This window comes from Scomber scombrus, chromosome 16, assembly GCF_963691925.1.
Source record: "Scomber scombrus chromosome 16, fScoSco1.1, whole genome shotgun sequence".
NCBI classification, from domain to species: Eukaryota; Metazoa; Chordata; class Actinopteri; order Scombriformes; family Scombridae; genus Scomber; species Scomber scombrus.
In genome coordinates, this window is record NC_084985.1 from 3,715,696 (window position 1) to 3,742,167 (window position 26,472).

Here is a 26,472-nt window from a genome sequence, read left to right on the forward strand (position 1 = left end):
GTAAAAGTGATTACATGTGTGTTTAATTTAATTATTAAATGAATTGTGGGCCTTTTAAAAGTCACCAATACAGGTGGGACATGAGAACTTTTTCAGGACAGTGTTAAAGACAATGACACTGTGGACCTCTTATAAATGATGCAAGGATGTGAAATACAGATGAAAATGAAGTTATAACAGTTTACAAAGAAGAAATAAATGTGTGAATGATCATCTTCATCTTCATCTTGAGGTACATGGATCTAAATAAATAAATCACAAATAGAAAGAAACAAAAGTCAATCAAACACTTCACATGTTGATAAAAAAGTGATATTAGCTCAGAAGAGACTCCTACATTACTGATGGTAGATTTAAAAGATGATCAAATAGAAACATCTGAAAAATTTCATAAGATGGGAGAAAATGCATCAGCGTCTCAGACATGATCAGACTGATACCTCCATAAAATTACCTTGATGATATCTGATTATACATCTCTAAACCTTCATCCTCCCTTCTTTCAGTTCTTACTGTGATACAGCAACTTAACTGTCGTCACTCTCTTCCATCGTAAGTGTAGAAAGAAATCAATTTAACATTTTACCCAATTAAAATTAAGTTTTTAAATTAAAATAGATCCTCTTAATAAACTAAATTAAAGAAAATCTATTGTTCTCATCTACAGTCTAAATCAGTATCCTTATTAAATACATTTACAGGTATCAACTCCTTTATCCGACCCTTCCTCTCAAGACACATTCAATAGATTTTAGTAGATTTAGCAGATAATCTCCCAAATCTCATTTTAGGCCTTTTTTTTTCTAAATGCCTGTTTTAAAAAATTAAAAACAAACACACATTTTCTCAAACACAATCAACTTTCTGTACCTGCTTGATTGAAGCCAAATGCAGTTCTGTGCCTCATGTTTTCATCTTTCATTCATACTCCATTATGTCTCCAATTGTTTAAATAGTCAAAGCTTTTTTGGGGGAAACAGCATGATATGTTGAGGACAGCTCCAGTTGACTGACTCTGTGTGTTTGCATATCTGTCCTGCCTCTCTGCTCCCAGCCGTTAAGAGGCCAGTGTTGATCAGTGGCTGTCCAGACCTTTCAGAGCCACTGACACGCCGCCAGCACAATGATGATGTCACTGACTCTACTGCTGGGCACCCTGGGGCTCCTTGTTCAGGGTGAGACTCTCTGCTGAAAACTTGGCTTCAGGATGCAACCAGGTTCACCACAATGATGTTCTGCTGTGATGGAGAAACACTGAAACAAGCAGCATTTACCTTCTTCCATCTATTCTCCGTGTTAAAGAAATGATACTCTTCTGTTTTCATGTTGATCATCTTTCTCCAAGCTGGATTTGTCTCAATAAGCCTTCTCCTCTTTTTCATGTTTTCCAGGTTCATCAGGAGAAATCATCATGACTCAGTCTCCTGGATCTCACTCTGCTGCTCCAGGACAGTCTGTCTCCATCAGATGTAAAGCCAGCTCAACTGTTAGTACTAGCTACCTCCACTGGTATCTTCAGAAACCTGGAGAAGCTCCTAAACTCCTGATTTATTCAACTACAAGCCGTCAGTCTGGAGTTTCAGATCGTTTTAGTGGAGGTGGATCTGGGACTGATTTCACTCTGACCATCCATGGAGTTCAGACTGAAGATTCAGGAGTCTATTATTGTCAGCAGTATCAAAGCTACCCGATCACACAGTGATACAACGTCGTACAAAAACCTCCCTCAGCTGAAGAGGAACTGATCTGACTCAACAGCTTCACTCAGACCAAAAACAACAGAGGTTTGATATGAAAGACATCACTTATTACAGCAATAATTATATAATTATACTTTTAGTTATTCAAAGTAAGTATAATTTATTAGATTATTTTGTTGATACAGTGTCAGAACAGGATCACTGTGTTAGAGTGAGTGTTACTCAAAGTCAGAATAAAACACAGTTGAAGAATTATGACTGTTATGACTCTCTAAAGGAGCTCTCTACAAAGAAGGCCAAACATAATAAAAAGTCAATTAAAAAATCATATATTCATCACCATGTCTAACAGATAATGATTACAATATTTCTCATGATCGGTCGTACAAACACAGTCACAACTTTGTACTGATGGCCTGATAGAAACTGAAGGAACAAAATACAGTTACATTGCAGTAAATGATAGTTCAAACATTGTATTTGTTATTTTATTAAAGTATTTGAAATGTGATGTGAAGTTTTGCACTGAGAACATAAGATTCCATAATGCTTGAAATACACTTCTGTATTTCGGTAGGAGCTTCCTGTCTCTGCTCCTCCATCCACATGCTGTGATACAGAACAATATAGTACAGAGCAGGACAGAGAGGACACATGTGAAGGACACCATGTAGCACTGAATCACTGCTTCTGTTCAAATATTCTCATTTCATCTTTAACTTTGCAAATCTTTTTCTTTTAAATACCATAGTTTATGTGTAAAATGATGATTGTTATGACCCTTTAAAGGAGCTCTTTACAAAGAAGGCCAAACATAATAAAAAAAAAGTCTAGAGTGCCAAACATTCAACCAGTGAAAGTAACCAACAACTTCAAAGAAAAACTGATGGGTCGGATGAACTGAACAAAAAGAAGGGAAGACACACAGATCAGTCCACAAAGGGATGTAGGATTTAAAAAAATATAAATGTTGAAATATTCTCATTGCCTTCGTCATGTAAGGAATCATGTAAACAACACATGCATAAGTGTCAATAACAAATTGGATGTCCAAATTAACCTTCGAAATTTTAATTTTATTTTTTTTTAGTGGCTTGCTACACTGATTTAGCCAAACTTAATTAACCTGCCTTTTTAAAACTATTTGTGTATTTCTAGCTAAATGTTCATATGCAGCCTCAAAAGTACAAACATACAAATTCTGTCAATAATGCATTGAGACAAATTATCTGATTAATATGTCTTTATTGTTTTAACATAAAGAGAATATCAGCATTATTGAAGCAAAAAAAGAAAGACACTTGAGAAATGTGATGATTGTGAAGAGAGAAATAGACAGAAAGAGAAAGAGAGATTTAAAGACATCAGAGTGAGAGCAGTAGCAGAGTAAAACCAGTAGCAGAGTCCCAGTGAGTCAGATCAGGACTGGGGACACTGGTCTCTCCTCAGTGTCTCTGAGAGTGGAGTCTGGGAGCCCTGGGTGGCCTCACAGGTCACAGAGCCCACCTTCCTCCACTGGTCTGCAGTGAGCCTCAGGGTGCTGCTCCAGCTGTAGAGGCCGTCCTTCTGCAGCACCGCAGGGCTCCTGCTCTGCTCCAAGCTGCTGCTGCTGCTGCCGTCCACCTTCCAGGCCAGACTCCAGTCTGAGGGGAAGCCCTTGTTGGCCAGACATATAAGCGTGGCCTTGCCCTGCTTCAGCTCCAAGTCCAGCTCCTCACTGGAGGGGGGCAGCACCGTTAGGGTGGGACGGACATCACCTAGGAGACACCAATCACATTAGAGGACAGGGACCACACAACTGTCAGTAAAAAAGCAGACAGTTAGACACCGTTACTGTGTGAGAGTGAATTTTCCCCTTTAAGGAGTTTGTGTCAGATGTCTTTTCTGCTCCACCAGTCACTCACTCACACATTGTTTCACTTCCCTTTAAGAAACCTCTCATGCAGATCAGCACAGAGAGATTCATCGTACTGTTTGACCTGAAATATATCAAACTACAGTGCAAATAAAACAAGAACATTTCATAACTTTCTTCTCAAAATCATCCAAAATTTTAACAAAGCATTACATTAAAACACTCACTGGAAACATAACCAAACACAGAAGATGAACTGACCACAAGCTGATTTCAAACATCCGTATCCCAAATTATTTTTGAATTGAGAGTAAAAATCGTAACCTTTAAAATTACAAATGACTCTTAGATAATGATTTTAAAATGAATCTAAATTTTCATCTTTTCTACACGTCAAGTTATTAAATGTCAGTATGACGGGAATGTGAATAGAAACGTTTAGTGAAGCTGCTCTGAGTTATCCTCCATGATAAAGGAGGAGAAATACAAACATCAATATTAAAAGTGTCGTAAATAAAAATTATATTTTTATCTGCTGTAATCATTCAAAAACTGAATTTTAAACACAACTTCACAATATTGTATTTAGTATTTGAACAGAAACTTACTTCCAACATCCAGTCTGGTTCCTCCACCAAAAGTCAACCACAGTGATACAAACTCATTGAGTCGTCGTACAAAAACCTCTCACTGTAGAGAGACACGGCTCTCTGACTTTTACACAAACAAAGTCACTAAAATTAGACTCTTGGTTTTATCATTTTAATGTAATTTTTATTTTTTTAAATTGACAAATTTCATGATTGCGTCATTTTATTTCACATTAATACTTTTATATAATTTTCTCTGGTTATATGATTAAGTATAATAAATTACATTATTAAAAAAAAAAGCTGTCAATTCACATGAAGCCCAAACCACATTAAATGAATCACTGACACATCCTAATCAATATTCTGATCAATTGATTGATCCATTGATTAAACAGCATCATCAGAGTAATCCAAGTCCCTGTTGGAGTCAGTCAGAGCATTTCCATAGAGAGCCACTTTGCATCAGCAGCACCATGCTCCAGTGCTCTGGGAGAGTTTATAGTCCTGAGACTTGAACACTGGATGACTGACAGCTGTCCTTCATGACAACAGAAGCCACAGAAATCCTCCTCATCAAAAACATGACTTTGATCTCCGTCCTCATCTGGACTCTCCTCTGCTGCTGCTTCACAGGTAAAGTCCAGAGAATCAAACTCCTCTCCTCTATGAACATCCATCCCTCTGAAATGAGGCCCACAAAACCATGATGCTGCTTTATGTTTTTGTCTCTGTATCCTCAGAGTCCAGAGGCCAGATCACATTGACTCAGCCTGCAGCAGTGAGATCTGCTCTGGGAGGATCTGCACCCATCAGCTGTAAAGTCAGTCAGAATGTTTATTTTGGGAGCAACTACCATTATTTGGCTTGGTACCAACAGAGAGATGGAGAAACTCCTAAACTCCTCATTTACTATACTACCACTCGAGCATCAGGGATTCCAGGTCGTTTTACAGGCAGTGGATCAAACTCCGACTTCACTCTGACCATCAGTGGAGTTCAAGCTGATGATGCAGCAGTTTATTACTGTCAGAGTCAGCATTTGATCAACAGTCAGTGGGTGTTCACACAGTGAAAAAGCGTCGTACAAAAACCTCCCTCAGTCAGACTGAACAGAAACTGAACTGACTGGTGCAGCTGGAAGCTACTGCAGAGACTGATACAGTTCACTGAACACACACACAGATATGATCCTATAACATATTATAGATAATATTCATAATTATTTTTCATGATTGTTCTCATTGATACAAACACAGTCACAACTTTCAGACTGTGAATTATTTCTGCTGATTTACACATTTATCACCACTGAACCATCAAAACAGACAGACTGCACTCACAAAATGAATCCTCCTAATACAAAATGTCTTTTCTCTGTCTTCCAGTCTGTGTTTGTCGTGAGTGTGTCTGTCTCTGTTCAGCTTTTCCCTCCACACTTTCCCTGCACACCTGCCCTGCATCATGTTCATCAGCCCTGCTCTGCTCCCAGTGTCTTTCCCAGCCAATCACTCCCAGCCTGCACCTGTGTCTAGTCACCTATTCCCCTTTCCCTCATTAGTTCAGACAGCATTCAGCATTGTGTTTTATCCAGTCAGCTAGTTTTCTCTCCTTTTCAATCCTTTAAAAAAATACAATCATTTGTATGTAAAATGATGACTGTTATGACCCTCTAAAGGAGCTCATTACAAAGAAGGCCAAACATAATGAACGAGTCAAAAGTGTCAAACATTCAACCAATTTATTAAGAAAGTAACCAACAACTTGTGAAGAACTGATGGGTCGGCCAAACTGAACAAAAAGAAGAGAAGACACACAGACCAGTCCACAAAGGGTCAAATGACCTGGGCTCTACCCTCCAACCTAAATCCACAAAGACACTAAAACTCAGAAAACAGGACTACCAGACCCACCAAACAAACAGAAAACTAACAAATGTAAAGAACTAAAACATGGTTAAAAAAACACAAACTGCTGCTGCCAATGCTGGGAAGTGGAAAAGAGCTTGAGCCAAATTTCTCCCTGTCTAAATCAGTCCTTCCTCAATCAGACTGGATCAGGACTTAGGAGAAAACACAGAACATTATAAAAGGAGATTCATGCAATGCCAATCCTATCCAGCAGGGGGAGTATGTAATAGTGACATGTTGTGATAAAATCCTTCTGAACTACTCTAGAGACAAACTCAGGGTCTGAAGACTCATTTAACACAGTACATGTGACAGCAGATATTAGTGTAACAATATGTTTGGACACATTATTTGATGAATAGATCTGTATCATTTACAGATGGTATCAACATTACAGCAAGCAAAAAATTTTACACTTGAAAACGTGATGATTCTGTAAATCAGTCAGAGCATTTCCATAGAGAGCCACTTTGCATCAGCAGCACCATGCTCCAGTGCTCTGGGAGAGTTTATAGTCCTGAGAGTTGAACACTGGATGACTGACAGCTGTCCTTCATGACAACAGAAGCCACCGAAATCCTCCTCATCAAAAACATGACTTTGATCTCCGTCCTCATCTGGACTCTCCTCTGCTGCTGCTTCACAGGTAAAGTCCAGAGAATCAAACTCCTCTCCTCTATGAACATCCGTCCCGCTGAAATGAAGCCCACAAAACCATGATGCTGCTTTATGTTTTTGTCTCTGTATCCTCAGAGTCCAGAGGCCAGATCACAGTGACTCAGCCTGCAGCAGTGAGATCTGCTCTGGGAGGACCTGCAAGAATCAGCTGTACAGTCAGTCAGGATGTTATATTTTATAATGGTTACCACGAGTTAGCCTGGTACCAAAAGAGAAATGGAGAAGCTACTAAACAGCTGATTAACAGGGCTACTCAACGAGCATCAGGGATTCCAGGTCGTTTTACAGGCATTGGATCAAACTCTGACTTCACTCTGACCATCAGTGGAGTTCAGGCTGAAGATGCAGCAGTTTATTACTGTCAGAGTAAACATGTTATCAACAGCCAGCATATGTTCACACAGTGAAAAAGCGTTGTACAAAAACCTCCCTCAGTGAGACTGAACCGAAACTGAACTGACTGCTGCAGCTGGAAGCTACTGCAGAGACTGATACAGTTCACTGAACACATGTTACACTATCTCACACACTCAGTTTTCATTAAGTGGATTAAATAACTCACACATTCCCACTTTTAGGAAGAATGAAAAAATATAAAAATATCTCAATGAAAACAGTTTCTGGACAATGATTGTGTTTGTGGAAATCAGTGAAGTGGTTCTTCCATCACAGCTTTTCACCATCCGTTCTTACCCTGTTATGGTTTGAACCAAGGTTTTTTAAATACTTAGGATCACATTTATTTAACAATGAGGAGAGAGATTGTCTAGAAACTGTTGATAACAAATGTCTTGGTTATGACCTTTGACCTCTGTCTGGATGGATCACATCTCAATTATATCTTGTTAAAAGAAAATATGAAGACACAAATTACTATCAGAAATTTACAGTATCATAAATCCCACCTTCAAAAAATATAAATCTCACATAAAATATTATCTCATAGTAAGAAACTAATTACAGTAAGTTGATCAAAGATTTGACAACATTTAAAATGTACAATTTTCTTTCTTCATATTTTCTTAATTTGGAGCTATTCCCATTTCAGTTTCACAATAACATACAAATATCAATTTATTGAAGCTGGTCTGACTTCAACTCCATGATTCACGAGCAAGGACCACACCACCAATGAGATACGTTTGACAATTTATTAACAAGATTTGAATGAATCGTTTGTGCTCTTGATGCGGTGTGGGGAGGCCGTATGAAGGATCCGCTGCTGCGCCCGGGCAACGAGGACCCCCTTGGAACCTATGAGAAAGGAGAGAAGAACAGAAAGAGAGGGCGGGGGGGTGGGGGAACTCGAATACGAGAGCAAAAGAGGGGGAAGAGGGGTTAGGCTGGTTTATATAGGAGCCGGAAGGGGTGTAATTGGGGTGTGTTCCCTCTCCTGAAACTGCGCTTCACAAGCTTCGATTAAAGCAGTGGAATTAAAACGGGAAAAAATGAAGTCATGAAAATTAAGGATATTTTCATTCATTGGAAACATTTAATGACATTTAAACACATTAAAGTTTTAATTGGCAAAATTACTTCTTTGCAAATCCAATGTTGTTCTGCCAAAAATCCACCACAGTGATGAAACTCATTGAGTGGTTGTACAAAAAAACAAACACAAAATCTTGAAAGTAAATCAAAATAATACTGAGTCATTTTGTGTAGTATTCTGACACATTTATTGATCCATTGACTAAACAGGTTCAGAGTAATTCAAATACTTATAAAGTCAGTCAGAGCATTTCCATAGAGAGCCACTTTGCATCAGCAGCACCATGCTCCAGTGCTCTGGGAGAGTTTATAGTCCTGAGAGTTGAACACTGGATGACTGACAGCTGTCCTTCATGACAACAGAAGCCACCGAAATCCTCCTCATCAAAAACATGACTTTGATCTCCGTCCTCATCTGGACTCTCCTCTGCTGCTGCTTCACAGGTAAAGTCTAGAGAATCAAACTCCTCTCCTCTATGAACATCCATCCCTCTGAAATGAAGCCCACAAAACCATGATGCTGCTTTATGTTTTTGTCTCTGTATCCTCAGAGTCCAGAGGCCAGATCACAGTGACTCAGCCTGCAGCAGTGAGATCTACTCTGGGTGGATCTGCAACCATCAGCTGTAAAGTCAGTCAGAATGTTTATAATGGTAACTTCTTATTCTGGTACCAACAGAGAGATGGAGAAACTCCTAAACTGCTCATTTACACTGCTACCACTCGAGTATCAGGGATTCCAGGTCGTTTTACAGGCAGTGGATCAAACTCTGACTTCACTCTGACCATCAGTGGAGTTCAGGTTGAAGATGCAGCAGTTTATTATTGTCAGAGTCAGCATCATATCAACAGTCAGTGGGTGTTCACACAGTGAAAAAGCGTCGTACAAAAACCTCCCTCAGTCAGACTGAACAGAAACTGAACAGACTGCTGCAGCTGGAAGCTACTGCAGAGACTGATACAGTTCACTGAACACACACACACATTTAGCTGCTCCTTGAAGTTGTCCAAAGTGTAGATCTGGAAAAATGATTACATGTGTGTTTAATTTAATTATTAAATGAATTGTGGGCCTTTTAAAAGTCACCAATACAGGTGGGACATGAGAACTTTTTCAGGACAGTGTTAAAGACAATGACACTGTGGACCTCTTATAAATGATGCAAGGATGTGAAATACAGATGAAAATGAAGTTATAACAGTTTACAAAGAAGAAATAAATGTGTGAATGATCATCTTCATCTTAGCTTGAGGTACATGGATCTAAATAAATAAATCACAAATAGAAAGAAACAAAAGTCAATCAAACACTTCACATGTTGATAAAAAAGTGATATTAGCTCCGAAGAGACTCCTACATTACTGATGGTAGATTTAAAAGATGATGAAATAGAAACATCTGAAAACTTTAATAAGAAGGAATAAAATCCATCAGAGTCTCAGACATCTGCTCAGACTGATACCTCCATAAAATTACCTTGATGATATCTGATTATACATCTCTAAACCTTCATCCTCTCTTCTTTCAGTTCTTACTGTGATACAGCAACTTAACTGTCGTCACTCTCTTCCATCGTAAGTGTAGAAAGAAGTCAATTTAACATTTTACCCAATTAAAATTAAGTTTTTAAATTAAAATAGATCCTCTTAATAAACTAAATTAAAGAAAATCTATTGTTCTCATCTACAGTCTAAATCAGTATCCTTATTAAATACATTTACAGGTATGAACTCCTTTATCCGACCCTTCCTCTCAAGACACATTCAATAGATTTTAGTAGATTTAGCAGATAATCTCCCAAATCTAATTTTAGGCCTTTTTTTTCTAAATGCCTGTTTTAAAAAATTAAAAACAAACACACATTTTCTCAAACACAATCAACTTTCTGTACCTGCTTGATTGAAGCCAAATGCAGTTCTGTGCCTCATGTTTTCATCTTTCATTCATACTCCATTATGTCTCCAATTGTTTAAATAGTCAAAGCTTTTTTGGGGGAAACAGCATGATATGTTGAGGACAGCTCCAGTTGACTGACTCTGTGTGTTTGCATATCTGTCCTGCCTCTCTGCTCCCAGCCGTTAAGAGGCCAGTGTTGATCAGTGGCTGTCCAGACCTTTCAGAGCCACTGACACACCGCCAGCACAATGATGATGTCACTGACTCTACTGCTGGGCACCCTGGGGCTCCTTGTTCAGGGTGAGACTCTCTGCTGAAAACTTGGCTTCAGGATACAACCAGGTTCACCACAATGATGTTCTGCTGTGATGGAGAAACACTGAAACAAGCAGCATTTACTTTCTTCCATCTATTCTCCATGTTAAAGAAATGATACTCTTCTGTTTTCATGTTGATCATCTTTCTCCAAGCTGGATTTGTCTCAATAAGCCTTCTCCTCTTTTTCATGGTTTCCAGGTTCATCAGGAGAAATCATCCTGACTCAGTCTCCTGGATCTCACTCTGCTGCTCCAGGACAGTCTGTCACCATCACATGTAAAGCTAGTTCAACTGTTAGTACTAGCGTTCTCAGCTGGTACCTTCAGAAATCTGGAGAAGCTCCGAAACTCCTGATTTATTCAACTACAAGCCGTCAGTCTGGAGTTTCTGATCGTTTTAGTGGAAGTGGATCTGGGACTGATTTCACTTTGACCATCAGTAGAGTTCAGACTGAAGATTCAGGAGTCTATTATTGTCAGCAGTATCAAAGCTACCCGATCACACAGTGATACAACGTCGTACAAAAACCTCCCTCAGCTGGAGAGGAACTGATCTGACTCAACAGCTGCACAGAAAGTAATACAGAAGTGGTTTGTCTTGAAAGTTATTCTAATTCTACCACAACCATGGTATGGCATGGTGACATATGGAGACATGGTGATATATGGGGACATGGTGATATGTGGGGACATGGTGGTATATGTGGACAGGGTGATATATGGGGACATGGTGATATGTGGGGATATGGTGGTATGTGGGGACAAGGTGATATATGGGGATATGGTGGTATGTGGGGACAAGGTGATATATGGGGACATGGTGATATGTGGGGACATGGTGATATATGGGGACATGGTGGTATGTGGGGACATGGTGGTATATGGAAACATGGTGATATATGGGGACAAGGTGATATATGGGGACATGGTGGTATGCAGGGTCATGGTTGTATGTGGGGACAAGGTGATATATGGGAATATGGTAATATATATGGGGACATGGTGGTATATGGGGACATGGTGGTATGTGGGGAAAAGGTGATATATGGGGACAAGGTGATATATGGGGACATGGTGGTATGCAGGGTCATGGTTGTATGTGGGGACAAGGTGATATATGTGGACATGGCGATATATGGGGACATGGTGATATATGGGGACAGGTGGTATATGTGGACATGGTGATATATGGGGACATGGTGATATATGGGGACAGGTGGTATGTGGGGCTCCTGTCATCTATGCCCTGACAATCAACCCTCTTTCAAAGTCATGTAGATCCTCTTGCCATCTTCATACAAAATCAGAATCAACTGGGCCTGCTCAGCATTTTTATACAGATCATGATTCGGTGTCAATTGCTTGCAGTGTGGAAGCACACTTATTCAGGTTTCTCCTTTTGAATATTCTCTCATCTGTATGTGTCAGACCTAAATATACAGTGTCCTTTTCCTGTAGGTCATAAATGTCTAATGTTATGAATGATGTTCCCAAACTCAGGAACTGAAAAGAAGGAAGAGGAAAAATACTAATAATAATACTGTGATTTTTGTATCTGGTAGTTTCACTCAAGTGCACATAAGAAGCTCATTTTGATTGTTAAACTGTTTTAGGGTGACATCTACTGGTCAAAAGTGTAATTGCAATTTTTAAGGGATGCACTCATGAAAGCAGCAGTGTGGGATTCTACTGTAACTTTTTGGTCAACCAGATTGACCAATAGTGACTTGTAGATATGTCAGATGTGTTAATCGCATGTTTCCTCTTTCTCCTCTTCTTCATTTTTGTGCTTCCTCTGGCTCATCACTGTCCCAGCCATAGTTTCAATCTTTGTTCCATTGTATGAAAGCACAGATAGAGCTTCATCTTTACAGTGCATCCAGTCTATATTTAAACAGCAAGGGTCTTCTTTTCAAAAACAGAAGTAATGAATTATACATATCGGTTTGTTATATTTCAGATGTCTTAACTTCTTACATGGTTTCATTTGAATAACTGTTTGAGGCCCAAAGAGATAGTTATTCAATATATTTAATGTTTTTTGAAAGCAAAGATCAGAGAAAAGTCAGAAAAATGAAATAAAGTCCTCAAAACCTGACAGACTGACTGTATGTAACCTTCTCAAACATGCAGAAATCTGTGTTAACATACTTAAAGAAGGGTTTCAAGGTGTGCAACATAGCAATACAATTGATTTCTAAACTAGATTTTTTTTTAAAGAACAACTAAAAAAACATAAATGTAAACAATTTAACAATTTCAAACCTATTGTTGATGAAAAAAACTGTTTATGAACTTAAATTAACAGAAACAATCACATTTTAGATTAATTTCATGAAATATTTTCTCAAGCTAAGAATGTTAACGGTTGGTGAACAATAAAGGATAATAGCGGGGACAAACACACCCAGAACTGGTGCAGCTGTTTGTGTGTAATAACAAGGTGTGGCGTTCCTCATTCAGCCTCATTCAGCCTCATTCAGCCTCATTCAACTTAATTCAGGCTGAAACTAAAACTTTTTTAAACTTGATATCCTGACCACTTACATATTGGCTGCAAATAATACTCCCAAAGCATTTAAAGTGAAGACTGATAAAGCAACAGGTCAGTGTTCATGTGTGTTTACTTTATTTCATTTTTTAATTGTACATTGAGAGAACAGCAAAAAACCTTTTGTTGCATCTGAATACACTGCCTCTAATTCATATGACAGCAAATGTGAAACTTTATGAAACAAACATTTGGCTAGACTTATGGATTGGACAGCTGTGAAAAATAGAAGAGTGGATTTCTTTCTCTTTGATTTACATGCAGTAATCTTCTCTGTTTAGTCTGGATTCTTCAGTCATCTCTTAAAACCCAGATTCATCATCAGTCTTTCTGAAAAGCCTACACGTGATACTTGAGCTCTTTGGATAAACTGATATCTACTACCACAGCACCACACTCTTATAGATCATTACTTTGGAATATGAAGAATCCAATGACTAATACACAAGAGATATGTGGTTACCCTAGTTATGATGCTTTATTGGATTATATTCAAAGGCATTTATAATCTTTTGTCTGCTCAGATACTCTCCTAAGAGTTGGTGGGAGGCATTTATTCATCTGTGTGTTTTCAGTGTTTTGGGCATTTAGATTAAGAAAGGTCATAAAATAGATTTTAAACCATAAGATGCTTTTGGGAAACGAGTCTCTGTTTTGTCTCACTTTTGTTGAGATTTGTAAACCAACTCTGTCCCTGTAAGTTACAAAAAATAAAGACTCAACCAAAGCTCGGAGCAAAGTCTCTCCAGCATTCATCTAGTCAGAAGGAACCATAGTTGTACGATAATACCCCTTTTCCTTTGCCTCCAGTGACCCCAGGGTCAGGCAAACCATGATCTCTGTTGGGGTTTAAATGATGACAGGAACCAGCTCACTCCTGCAGTTGAAAGACCAGACAAAGGTAGTTCAGTCATCTTCAAGATCAACTGCTTCCAATCGACTCATTCTGGTATTTTGGTTAGGGTTGATTGAAAGGTTGCACAGGACCCAAAGGAACTCTTCTGCTGCCTTCAAAATATATATTTGGCTTCATTTGCTTGAATTCACATTGAATAAACCAACCCTAAAACATAATTAAAACATCTCTGAGAGCTTATAGTAAAAAAGGCAATCCCAAACTTTCCATAAATCTGCTTTTCAGTTGAATGATGAGTAAATAAAAGTGTAATCTTTACTGATAATGGAGCGCAGAAACAAGACAGATGTCATAATGAGCAGATCCATCGTGGACGATTCATGCCTTGCACCACTACTGTACAGTACCTGTTTCTGAGGCAGCAAGCAACCATTTATATCTGCCAAGCAACCATTTATATTAATAAAACCTGAGCTTACAATTACAGTTATAACAGTCGTGTGTTACAGTGAAAGAAAATCCTGGGAATATTATAAGTGAAGGTTGAAATAAGCTAAGTAAATAAGTTTAGAGCAGGAGTTATGTCAATTTTACTGAATTCCTATTTTGTCCTTCATATTGTAGCGTTCATTTAGAAGCGTTTCTGTATGTATATGTATATTTGAGTCATGAAAGTGATGCAACTTCACAAACACGAGCCCCATTCAGTCTTGTTTGTCCTTGTGTTTTTGTGGAGTTGTGAAATATCACCAATGTCCTAAGTCCACATTTAACCAAGAACTCTGCTCATAACTAGCACATCCACAAAATAAACCCCTCGTGCTGTTTATTTTTCTTCCTCTGTCGTTTTCAAATTGCTGCTCTGTACTGATTTCTGGGAAGTTTACACATTAATGAACATGTAAGAGTCTGACCTCATGTTTCCGTAATCCAAGACTAACCAGATCTACACTGAAATACAAAAACAGTGCTTTTTCTGTATGTCTTCTGCTGACCTTTAGCATGCAGCTTTAGCCCCACTCTTTTGCCAGTTATAAAATTAGGTTTGGTCAGATTTTGTGTTATTTTTATCTATTTTTACACTGTCCCTGTTATATGTTACAATTCTACATCTGTAGAGTTGTGCTTATGATTCCCCTGTAGGCTAACCTTTATTTAAACACCTTTATTTAAACAGGGAGCAAGCTCTTTTTTTTTTTTTTTTTACAAGAACACCCTGACTATAGTACATGGGTCAATGACGTATAAGGATTTGCAACAACTCAATTGTAGAATAATAAAAACAAGCATATCTAATGCAGTAGTTCAAACATTCAGAATGTTGTGTACCTGAAGATCCATATTATACATTTGAAATTAAGTGATTTTAGTGGGGGGGTTTCAAGATTAATTGGCACTGGCCTTAAAAAAAGTCATGTGGTGCGACCATGATTCATCTTGAAATAAATTAATTTACTTGACACGCTTCACATCTTTTTTTACAAGTTTTAAAGTTTTAAAAATGCAAATACTTTGTTTCCAAACACTTTAATATAAAGTGTTTTTTAATTTTTTGTAAATGATGATCTTTTATTTAAATAAGATATTAGAAGATGAATCATGGTCGCACCACATGACTTTTTTTAAGGCCAGTGCCAATTAATCTTGAAAAACCCACTAAAATCACTTTCAAATTGTAATATGAATTTTCAGGTACCAGGATTCTGAATGTTTGAACTACTGCATTAGATATGCTTGTTTTTATTATTCTAAAATTGAGTTGTTGTAAATCCTTATACGTCATTGACCCACATATAAAAACTATTTAAGCACCAAAGTCACAGTAAACAACAGATTACACAACAAACAGGCCAAAGACATCAACATAAGTGACAACACCAATACAAAGAAAACACTGGCATTCACACTGTCAGTGCTGTACTGATACTGATAGTGTTATTAATGCAGTAGGAACATCAAGGTCCATGCATTCATCCAGTTGTTATGTTATTGTATGCAGATGTTGCTGATCTTTTCCAGCTGTGGAGAATGATCCATCAGAAAAACACGGAGTTTGATGGCAAGAGGCACCTTTATAAATATGTTGTGATGTGTTTTATTGTTACATGTGAACTCTCATAGTAAACCAGTAAACACAGCAGCACTAGATCGCTGTGTGGCCATCTGTTTTGAATCCACGATCGTGACGCATTTACAGTAAGCACTTTGTGATACCTGACTCCAGTGACGGGAAGGAGGCGGCTTGAAACTGAGGAGGAGGTGCATTGGTTTGAGTATTACAAGTCAACCTCATTCTTCATTGACACTTTTGACAACTTTTCTTCATCCACCGCTGACATGTCGACCACCGGCGGCTCCTTGGCCACTGAGGGGTTTTACTCCAAACTGATAGACGACGAGCCTGTGGCGTATGACTACAACCACCGCAGCCCAGATGTGGGACACAGAGGTAAATACAACTGTTGCGTCTTCGAGGATTATTTAAAAAAAAAACACTTGTTTGTTTTATCCCAGTGTTTTTGTATTGACTTTTATAGCCGTCATGTTCGCTGTTTTACGCAATTAAGGCACAATTTTAATATTGGATTCACCTCACGAATCCAAACACAGTCAGACAACAACAAATCGTTATGCTCATATCAATGCAATGCCCCTGTTGTGTTTTTTAGAGCTGCAACCAACAATATTCATCATTTCTGATTAATCAAAAACGTCAGTAAAGAGTGATAAACGCCATTCGCAGTTTTTTAAACATTAAAACGGGGTTTTTCCATTTCATTTATTTTTTTAGGGTTAAAACATTAACCCTGTATAAAACAAGGAGAGATGCATTGCACCGGGTTTTTAGCAAGTTGCTATTTTCCACCTGGGCAGGTTGATTGAACATTTTTAATTTAAAATCAATCAATTGTGTCTGAACATCAGTCCAAAATCCAAAGGTATTTAATTTACACGATATGAAAAAGCTGCAAATCCTCACATTTGAGCAGCTGGAAACGACTACAGATGAATTGAGCAGTTGTTTCAGTAGGATAATTATTCATGTCGATAGCCAAATCAGTACAATCAATTATATTTTAGGCATGCAGAGAAGGAAGGAAGAAGGAAAACCTGAATTGAGTTCAACAGGCTAGTGTGGAAAGCAACTCCACAGTTTCTACTCATGATTGGATATTAATACCTGTAGGGCTTTAACATCAATATTTTTCACTTAACAGATAGGTAAAAGAAAAGTAACACAATTTACAAGAGCAAAGGTGACATCTTCAAATTATTTGTTTTGCCAAAAATACAGTCCATAATTAGAGGTACTAAACAAAAAGGATTTTGTAAAAAAGCAGCAAATCCTCACAATCATCATTATAAAATGATATGGAATGAGTGTTGTCTTGACTCCATAGGATTTGGACTCTTCTAATGTCAGATTTATTGATATTAAAATCAGACAATTGGTAGAAATCACAGACAAAATGCATTCATATATCTCTGAAAATGAGCAGAGGTCATAACTACGCAGAAGATAAAATGTAAATAATAATAAAAGGAAGAAGAAATTCCTGAATCTGTGTGGGAATAAATCTTATAGCTTGATATTCGCTGCATCACGTCCTAAACAAACCAAAATGATTTTACTCACTCAGTATGCTTTATTTGATAATTGCATTGCCGCCTGCGAGGGATTTGAGAGTTCCCACATCCCAGACACTGTTTTGACATGTTTGACTTTTACAAGTCTGAACAGAGCAAAACTGATTCCTTTGTGGAAAAAAAGGTCAGTGTAAGTTATGTAATGTAATGAATGCGTTATGTAATTCTTCATCAGCAGTTTCAGTTCCTTAAAAGTGACAGTACATGGTTGCAATCGGTATTACTCACCTTGTCGTCTGACTAAGCAGTTCTGCTTTATTACACTATGGCATTATTATATGATTTTTGCATTAATATGATGACGTGCAGAGGCGCAGCCAGGGATTTTGAGCCCCATGAATTGATATCACATTGGACCCCACCAACACACACAGACATCCTCAACCATTTTCAATTTCTGTAACCACACCTCTACCTGTGAAGACTTGCAACTCTCAATATTTATTGATATCAAGCTGTTAAAATAGGAGACAGGAGGCAGGACTGAACCATTTCATGTAAATAGAGTGGGGGTTTGTTTGGGTTGTACAGAGGCTTTGGATGGTTAATTCTTGCCAGACACAAGAAAATCAAAGTGTTAGTTGAATGAATATATTGAAAATAAAATATTGCATTAATATATAGTAATGATTATAAGTTCTTTTTTTATTTTTTATAACTAATGTTCCAACATATTTTTAGGGTTCCAATTTTATTTTTAGAATCATCCTAACTTTTCACCCCCTTATAGCACCCCTGATGACGTGCCTCAGTTTGTCAGATATTTTATTTGTCAGCACCAACCAAAAACAGACATAAAGAAGAAAACATTGCTTATAAACTCAATTAAAATCCTCCCCTCTCACCTCCTCCAGCTCACCCAGTGTCTCCAGTCAAACTGAACCTGGGTGCGAAGGCCCCGGGTCCCTACCGACTCGCCACCATCTGCCTGGCTACGCTCTGTGTCGTCCTGCTGATCTCCATCATAGCCGTCACTGCACACTGTGAGTACACAACTGACTTATACTTATTTCTTTCATTCATTGCTCAACAACATTCATTCTGTCCAATTAAACATACCAAATCCCAGCAGCTCCAAAGCTCAATGATCAACGTATAATACTTAATTTGTTTAATCCATACAAAAACTGAAGTGTACACATTTATGGGCTCTGAGCAGACAATGACATATACTGTATCTAGTAACTTACAGGTATATTACTCCTCATATGCACAGATAAAAGCAAACCACAAGGCGGCGGTGAAGCGACCTCAGAGTTGCAGAAGCAGAAGCAGGGGGCAAATATGTCGGATCTGATCGCCACCATCAGCAAACTGCAGCAGGAGAAAGCCCAGCTACAGAAAGAAAAGGGCGAGCTGCTGGCCAAACTGGATGCCAAGATTGCCACTACAGGTAGACGACATATAAATACTGCATATTGGTACATGGGAGCGTGCTTTAGGTCACATATGTGTCAACTTTTTGCACCTATATTGTAGTGCTACTGTATGGGGGTAAAGTGCATTTGAGTCAACGCTGTGAAGTAAAGACACTGAATTGCTTTTAATGAGATTGCAATGTTCTGCCACTTTATAATGTAGCTGGTGTTTGGTGGACTGGACACCACGATGTCTTTTGCATATTATATTCAGGATATACCTATTTTTAAATTTTTTCCTGCAACAACTAATCTGTTCCTTAGATTTTTCCGATCTCATTTAAAGAATGTTTTATGCCCTTTTTTAAAATGACAATACAACTGAGCCAGGCTTTGTGATAAAGATAAAGATCAAAAATATGAAATACTAAATTATTGCCCAGTCTTAGTTTGGATATGTGTGTGCTTAATGTCACTTTTTCCTTTGTTGGTGTCTTTCTTCCTGTGTGTGTTCAGCTCCTCAAGTTGTCAGACCGACAGTGAAGGTGTCAACGCCAACGTCAAAATCAACGTCAACATCAACGTCAACATCAACGTCATCTATTGTCTGTCCGACAGGCTGGCACCGCTTTGGCAACAGCTGTTACTTCATCTCCAGTAGAGAGCGGTCCACTTGGTCAGGTAGTGAGACTCGCTGCCAGAAAAAAGGAGGTCACCTGGCCATCATTCACACAGCTGAGGAGCAGGTACAATACAGTCCCCATGTTTCCCAAACCTTAACTGTACCTTAGTAGTCATTTGAGAGAGATGTAGAGATTGTAGAAAGACTTTAAAATCCACCCGAATCATCAAAATCATCATCTGGAAATAGGGTTGTAATCTCTTTTTTTTCCTATTTTAATATTTCCTTTCAGACATTCATATGGGATCTTCTTCCCAGAGCTTACTGGAACGCCTTCTGGTTTGGAATCACTGACGAACACGCAGAGGATGATTGGAAATGGGTCGATGGCACCCCGGTGGTTGGAACGTAGGTTCTCTTCTTTTATGTTTTATCTTCGTCCTAACACATTCAAAACCAAACTGCATACTATCCTGCAGTTAATTTATTTTCATTTTGAAAACAGAACAGAATTTGAGAATACATACAAAAAGTGTTGTGATTGAGATACTTTTTGCAGGAACTGGGTGGCAAGGCTTTTTTTTTTTTTTTTTTTAATTTAGCACAAGTAGTCAGTTTGTTCCAGAGTATCTAAAAGTACCTTCACCACATCTGGATCTGGTAGAAAAGGTTAAAAAAAAACACCACCTCATGACCTGAGAGATGGGACTGGAATGAAGTCAGAAATATACTGGGGAACCAAACTAGTAAGTGCTTTAAAATTGTAAAAATGTAATTTCCCATATACTGTACCAGTCAAAAGTTTGGACACACTTTCCCATTCACATCAATGAGAAAGTGTGTCCACACTTTTGAATGGTACTGTATATGTATTTATGGATTCCCAAATTCATTAAGATAATTAATGTGCCTAATATTAAAAATATATATTCAAGTTGCTCCATCCCAGTCAGCTCAATTGAGATCTAAAAATTCAAGTCAGCCAAATCCAGGGGATAAAATTCAAGGTAATCAGATCTGAACAGAGGGGATACCAAGGACTTCTGGTCTTTTAGGTTACCAAATTTAATTGTAATTTAATCCATCTCAGGCTCCTGTGAGGGGCAACATCATCAGTTACAGTTTAGTTGTAGCAGAGCCTGAGAAATATCTCACGTTTTTGGATGTAACTTCTTTTTGTGTTGCAACTCTTGAGTGCTCCAGATTGAACATGACCCAAAGTTAGCGCTGTCAATTTTAAATGCTTCTTATCCACTTATATGTACCAAATTTTTTATTAAAAAGTGCACATAGAGCACAACATACAGATGGGTAGGCAAATTTAGTCAGAGCTCACTTCTACCCAAACAGAATATCTGTGAAACACACATATTTGAACAAACACACGGTTTGATTGACTTTTGGACTTCATGAGGGCTATTGAACATTGACCTCTTGCACACCAACAGGTTTTGGCAGAGGTTTTCTTCTGTTGCCTGCGTGATGCACATTGATAGTTATTGGCCAGGTTTACAGTGAATGAGGCCAAATGAGGAGAAGGAGAAGGTCAGCTAGAGTGAAAGTTTCAACAAGCACAGAGAAAAAAAAGGAAATGGTAGAAAAACATGTGCAAACTCTGTATCATGCATTGGGTGCAGGTACTTTTTTTTTGTATTGACTGAAACAGGAACTAAAGTTGCTGAAGTAGCAGGAATGGCCGTATTGGTCAGTCTACCATTTTGGTCCAGACTGAAATATCTCAACAATTATTAGATGGATTGGTGGTGATACAGCCCGTTCTCACTCCTAACTCGTCAAATACAGATGCTTTGTCTAGTGTAGTAATATAGACTTCTATACAACTCCCACAGTGTCTGAAGTAGATGCTGTGAGACTGGTGACGTCTATTTAAGGTCATCAATTTAACCGTGGCATTAGCTGGACTTCTCTTCCTGTTTCCATCCACGTTTCAAGAGATCGATTTAACCCAAACCATGATCCTTCTCTAACTCTAACAAAGTGGGTTTTGTGCCTAAACCCAACCTGAACATAACCACAATGTTGTCACACCAATAGTGTTTAGTAACTATTGGTGCTTCCAATTGAAATACATTATATAGCCTAAATTAATAAGTAAATCAAAGTGCTGGTACATCTATTACAGTTGCTTGGGGATGTCTTGTTTGTAGACAGATAGATAGATGACATTTGGTTCACATATTCATGTTCCCCAGATGAACAGTAATAACTTGGCCCCCAGGCTCTAAAAAGTGCCTGTGATTGGTTAATTTGAGGAAATTAGTTTCCACAATAACAGACTTTCAATAATCCTGGTTTCTGTAAGTGTTTCAGTGAGCTCCCTTCCTGGAACACAAAGACCAGGAAACTGATGTGATTAATTCCTCCAGAGTTGTGGCAGAATGAGCCTCCTACAGGCAAAAAGTTTGTTGTTGGGCCCCTTTTTAAACCACACTGCACATTAATGTGTGGTGAATCATGGCGCCACTGTGTAAATAAAAATATATGAAAGCAGAGACATCAGCTCGCATCATCCATCTGCAGCTCTGAGGTTTTGAAGATGCAGCAAAGTCGCACTAACATCTTTTTCACTTCACCTCCGTCGTTTTGATTTTTATTTGCTGTGACTGTATTAAGGAGAACGAGTACTTGCGAAACGTCACGGCAGCCACACTGTTAACAATCACCAGGTTTTTTAAATTCTTACAAAAAAACTACCGCAATCACACTTTTGCGATGCATGGCAGGTAATTATTCTTAATTTTTGCAGTAGGCTGCAGTGAATTTGAATTTAATGGTAATTGCAAGTAATTACTACGATAAGGGTACAGCACCATACAGTAATTTAGCCATAAAATATTGTAGATTTACAGTAATTTTGTGGTTAAGGTGAAAACAAAATACATTGCTGTGATATTACTGTGAATTGTTGTAAATTTACAGTCATTTCAGATAATAATTACAGTATCATATTGTAATTTTACATTAAAACACAGTAATATTGTCTGGTTTTCTGTAGAAACACAATACATTACTGTGATTTTCATGTAAATTGCTGTAAAATAATTACAGTATACCAATGTGAATTTACTGCAATTATTAGCCAGTCATTTATTGTGAAATTACAATACTAATTTTTACAGTGCAGTTTATTTTTCGTCTTCTGATTCGGGTTTGTAGTGTTGTGTTTCTCGTGGCAGGTCATAGCAGCAGTCACAATGTGATCATTTGGGTTTTAAACGTCCAAAGTAGCTGTCGGTTTGACTAGACGTGCTTTTGGATATAATTGTCAACCCTTCATCTCAGACAACCCAAAATCACCTATGGAGGTCGCCTTTTAAGAGTTAAAGGTTCGACTTCCAGATGTATGATAACAGCTGGAGGGAGGCCAGGCTCACGTCTGCTTGCCCTCGCTGCAAACAGCAGCTCAGAGCAGTGTTATGTGACTGCAGCAGCTGACCTCTTATCTCAAATGAAAAACAAATGTGTCACAACCAAAGACAGAACTGTGGAAACACTCATTCTACTGTAGGTCATCTTCATTACGTTAATATTTTGGCCTCTGTCTTTAAGTTGCTGCAATTTTTCTCCCATCTGCATCATAACAATATTTCATATTCCTTTTTTCTTCGATGTTGATTTCCTGTTTTGTGTCAACTCAACAGAATTTCTAATAACCATCTGATTTCTCTTCCTTATTTTCAAATAGTTTGTCGGTGACTAACGTTTCCTTATTCCTCATTTGCCCTCTCATTCCTTCCCTTCCTCTTTTCCTGCTGAGTTGTTGTGTCCTGAGTCATGGCTCTGCTCAGATGTTCCTGGTTGTTTCCTCTAATATTCGACTTTAGTCCATTTATGCACTGACTCACTAGACCGCCTAACCGGACGAAGACGAAGTGTTGAATTAAAATGAAGATCTCTTTATTGTCTGTAGTGTTCAGTGATTGTAGATGATGAACATTTCATTTAACATGTTCTCATACTTACATGACCAAATACCTTGTTTGTCAGAACTTTACAAAAAGAGCCATAGCTGTACCAACAAGTTTGATTTATTCCTTATTTGATCTGCTAAACTCAAAGTCTAACTCTGGTGATTTTCTATATTTTTCTTATTGTCACCAACCAATGATGAATATGTGTCCGAAGTCTGATATATCTTATTCTTCTGTGCCATAGACCTCCATTGTTGTCCAGAAACTATTCACAATCGATGTCAACCAATCCTTCATCATAAAGATTATAGTCACAGTAGTTTGTTTAGAAATGGCTCTAAAGGCTGATATCAGCAAACACATGTTAAGGCTCAGGACTAGTTCAGTGTAGCTGGATTCGCTAGCTTGTTTTACTACCAATAACAATCTCCTGCCTTTTAAACTATATTGTACATTTCTTAAAGAACTTAGTGCAAAGTCCAGAGGTAGTGATATATGTCGCACAACAAGCTGGTGAAGCTCTGCAAACTGAACCGTGTTCCTGCACATGCTCAGTGGTGTCTGCCTTACACTGAACTACTCTCCGGAGACTGTAAATGTGATCGCTGTTATTAGTCTTTGCTTTCTTCTCTTGATTTGTCGAAAATATCTTAACCTTTGTGTCGTCCTCTCGGGTCAAATTGACCCCGTCTGTTTTGACTGTTCCTTCTTTCCTCCCTTCTTTCCTTCCGTCTGTCCTTCCTCCCTCCCTCCTTCTCTCTTTCTTTCCTTCCTCTCTCTTTCCTCCCTTCCTTGTTTACTTCCCTCCTTCCTTCCTTCCTTTCCTTCCTTCCTTCCTCCCTCCCTCCTTCTCTCTTTCTTTCCTCCCCCTACCTTCCTCCCTTCCTTCTTTCCTCTGTCCTTCCTTCCTTTCCTTCCTCCCTTCCTTCTTTCCTTTCCTCCCTTCCTTTCTCCTTCCTTCTTCCTTCCTTTGTCCCTCCCTCCTTTCCTTCCTTTTTCCTCCCTTCCTCCCTCCTTTCCTTCCTTCTTCCTACCTTCGTACCTCCGTCCTTTCCTTCCTTCCTTCCTCCCTCCCCTCTTTTCCTTCCTTCCTTCTTCCTCCCTTCCTTCCTTCCTCTCTCCCCTCTTTTCCTTCCTTCCTTCTTCCTCCCTTCCTTGGGTTAAAACAAAGCACATTTTGTAGTGACTGAGATATTGAGTCAGTAAAGTATGTTTTAATATTACATTATCTAAAGATTATATTGAAATAATGTTGTGATACTGTCCTAAATGGCACGTCTTTGCATCAAATCCTTAATGTACTTTCTGTTTCTGTTGTTCCTCTTCCTTTTCTGTAGTTTCTGGGAGTACGGCGAGCCCAACAACCACAACCAGGAGGACTGTGGTTACATGATTAAAACAGACGTGTTGACACGAGTGGCGATACGGAGCTGGTACGACGCCCCTTGTAGCATGTCTTTGCCTTTTATCTGTGAGAAGGAGATGGTCCCCAGCTCCAGCGCCTCCATGTCACACTGAGACATCAACATCTGAGACAAACACAAGGAACCAGCCAACCGGCAATAAAATAAAAAAGACTATCTCTTCATTTTCCCTTAAAAACTGGGACAGATATTCTCTTAGCAATAAATCCAACTTAAATTTGAATTCCCATGTTGACGTCAGATATTGAAGCTAACCCATTACAGGAAGAACTTCAGACATAATACATTAAATGAATATATAGTATTTTAGACATTTTTGTGAATGGTCAGCTCTGTCCAGAAGATGCACACAAGCACAAACATGTTTAAAAGTGAGATATTAAGATGAATTTACAGGGTTTTTTAACTGAAAACTGATTTTACACATTTTATTTGTTTTTGTAATATTATAATGAAATCGCTCAGAAATAACACAAAATTGTGATTTTACCAAACCTCATTTAGGAGCCTACCTTGCTTTTTGCAACACGTTTCAATTATAACTGTACATTACGTCTAATATATAATATTTCAGACATTTTTGTGAATTTTCAGCTCTGTCCAGAAGATGCACACAAGCATAAACATGTTTAAAAGTGATATATTAAGATGAGTTTACAGTCACAAAATGAAAAAAGGCATCTATAAAGCAGTTATTGAAAATCACTTTTTTAAATCTGAATTATTCATACTGATTTTTTAAACCTTTTTTTACACATTTTTATATGTTTTAGTAATAGTATAATGAAATCGCTCAGAAATAACACAAAATTGTGATTTTAAAAAAAGACACATTTTAAGACAATAGATGCAAACCTCATTTAGTAGCTTACATTGCTTTTTGCAACACGTGTCAATTATAACTGTACATTACGTCCACAATTTACACAAATCTTAAAAGCCATAACATTTTAAAGCAATAATATAAACAAATATTTCACGCAGGCATTTTCTCTCAAACTGGCTGGACATAGGAGAGCATCACGATGTCATGTGTCAAAAGTAAATGTTGACGATGCTGGGATTAGTCCCTTTTCCACATAGACATGAAAAGGAAGGAAAGACAGTTTGTACTTCATCATATAGCAGTTTAAGTCACATTACATCTGTATTTATTCCATTTGTTTCCCTGCACGCCAGACACCAGTCAGAGCCATAAACGTACTTCCACCTTCTATTCATACATCTTCTTTCCTCTTGCATGCATGTTTTCATTTTACTTTTGCACTAATAATAAATCATCTGTAATGCAATGGCTTGTATGTAAAAAGGTGCCATTGCAATGTTTCATAATCCTCAGATGAGTCACTTCACAGCAGGACTGTGGTGCTTCTACGGCTGTACGGGACCAAAGGTGTTACATAGTTATGGTGCTAAAGTGCATCTGTGCCTAAAATTACATTAATAGGCTATTATTAATTTTTACATGATTTTGTTAAGGAATGTATAGATTTATTGATTCAAGAGAACTATTCATATTTTATTGACTCTTTTTTACTTTTTAATGATACTGAATGTAAATGATTAGATTTTGACCAGTGCGTGAAACAAATATCATTATGTTAATTACGTGTTATGATTATATACGATACGATTTATTGTCG

General features: G+C 38.1%; 1 protein-coding gene, 1 long non-coding RNA gene and 5 gene segments (V, D, J or C); 5 read left to right on the forward strand and 2 right to left on the reverse strand.

Annotated features, from left to right (window-relative positions):
- The first annotated feature begins 1,123 nt into the window (after positions 1-1,123).
- Positions 1,124-1,702, forward strand: LOC133996513 (immunoglobulin kappa variable 3-20-like). The segment is given in 2 exon segments: positions 1,124-1,175; positions 1,392-1,702. Coding segments are annotated over 2 exon segments (363 nt in total).
- A 1,435-nt stretch (positions 1,703-3,137) lies between these two features.
- On the reverse strand, positions 3,138-4,197 carry LOC133996515 (Ig kappa-b4 chain C region-like; the record flags this gene model as incomplete). The annotated part of the segment is given in 2 exon segments: positions 3,138-3,457; positions 4,164-4,197. Coding segments are annotated over 2 exon segments (354 nt in total), but the record flags the coding sequence as incomplete, so codon positions are not given.
- Positions 4,198-4,729: 532 nt separating this feature from the next.
- LOC133996884 (immunoglobulin kappa variable 4-1-like) lies at positions 4,730-5,220 on the forward strand. The segment is given in 2 exon segments: positions 4,730-4,781; positions 4,889-5,220. Coding segments are annotated over 2 exon segments (384 nt in total).
- Positions 5,221-8,616: 3,396 nt separating this feature from the next.
- On the forward strand, positions 8,617-9,098 carry LOC133996885 (Ig kappa chain V region 3381-like). The segment is given in 2 exon segments: positions 8,617-8,668; positions 8,776-9,098. Coding segments are annotated over 2 exon segments (375 nt in total).
- A 1,271-nt stretch (positions 9,099-10,369) lies between these two features.
- Positions 10,370-10,948, forward strand: LOC133996514 (immunoglobulin kappa variable 3-20-like). The segment is given in 2 exon segments: positions 10,370-10,421; positions 10,638-10,948. Coding segments are annotated over 2 exon segments (363 nt in total).
- Positions 10,949-16,041: 5,093 nt separating this feature from the next.
- On the forward strand, positions 16,042-26,164 carry LOC133996498 (C-type lectin domain family 4 member M-like). The gene is made up of 6 exons (XM_062436084.1): positions 16,042-16,294; positions 18,348-18,476; positions 18,710-18,886; positions 19,368-19,597; positions 19,766-19,881; positions 24,743-26,164. The coding sequence occupies exons 1-6, from the start codon at positions 16,183-16,185 to the stop codon at positions 24,921-24,923; spliced, it is 945 nt and encodes a 314-aa protein (XP_062292068.1). The 5' UTR covers positions 16,042-16,182; the 3' UTR covers positions 24,924-26,164.
- LOC133996518 (uncharacterized) lies at positions 25,240-26,359 on the reverse strand. The gene is made up of 2 exons (XR_009927221.1): positions 25,702-26,359; positions 25,240-25,345 (listed from the first exon to the last, which is right to left on the reverse strand). It is a non-coding gene; the product is annotated as an uncharacterized LOC133996518 (long non-coding RNA).
- Positions 26,360-26,472: the final 113 nt, after the last annotated feature.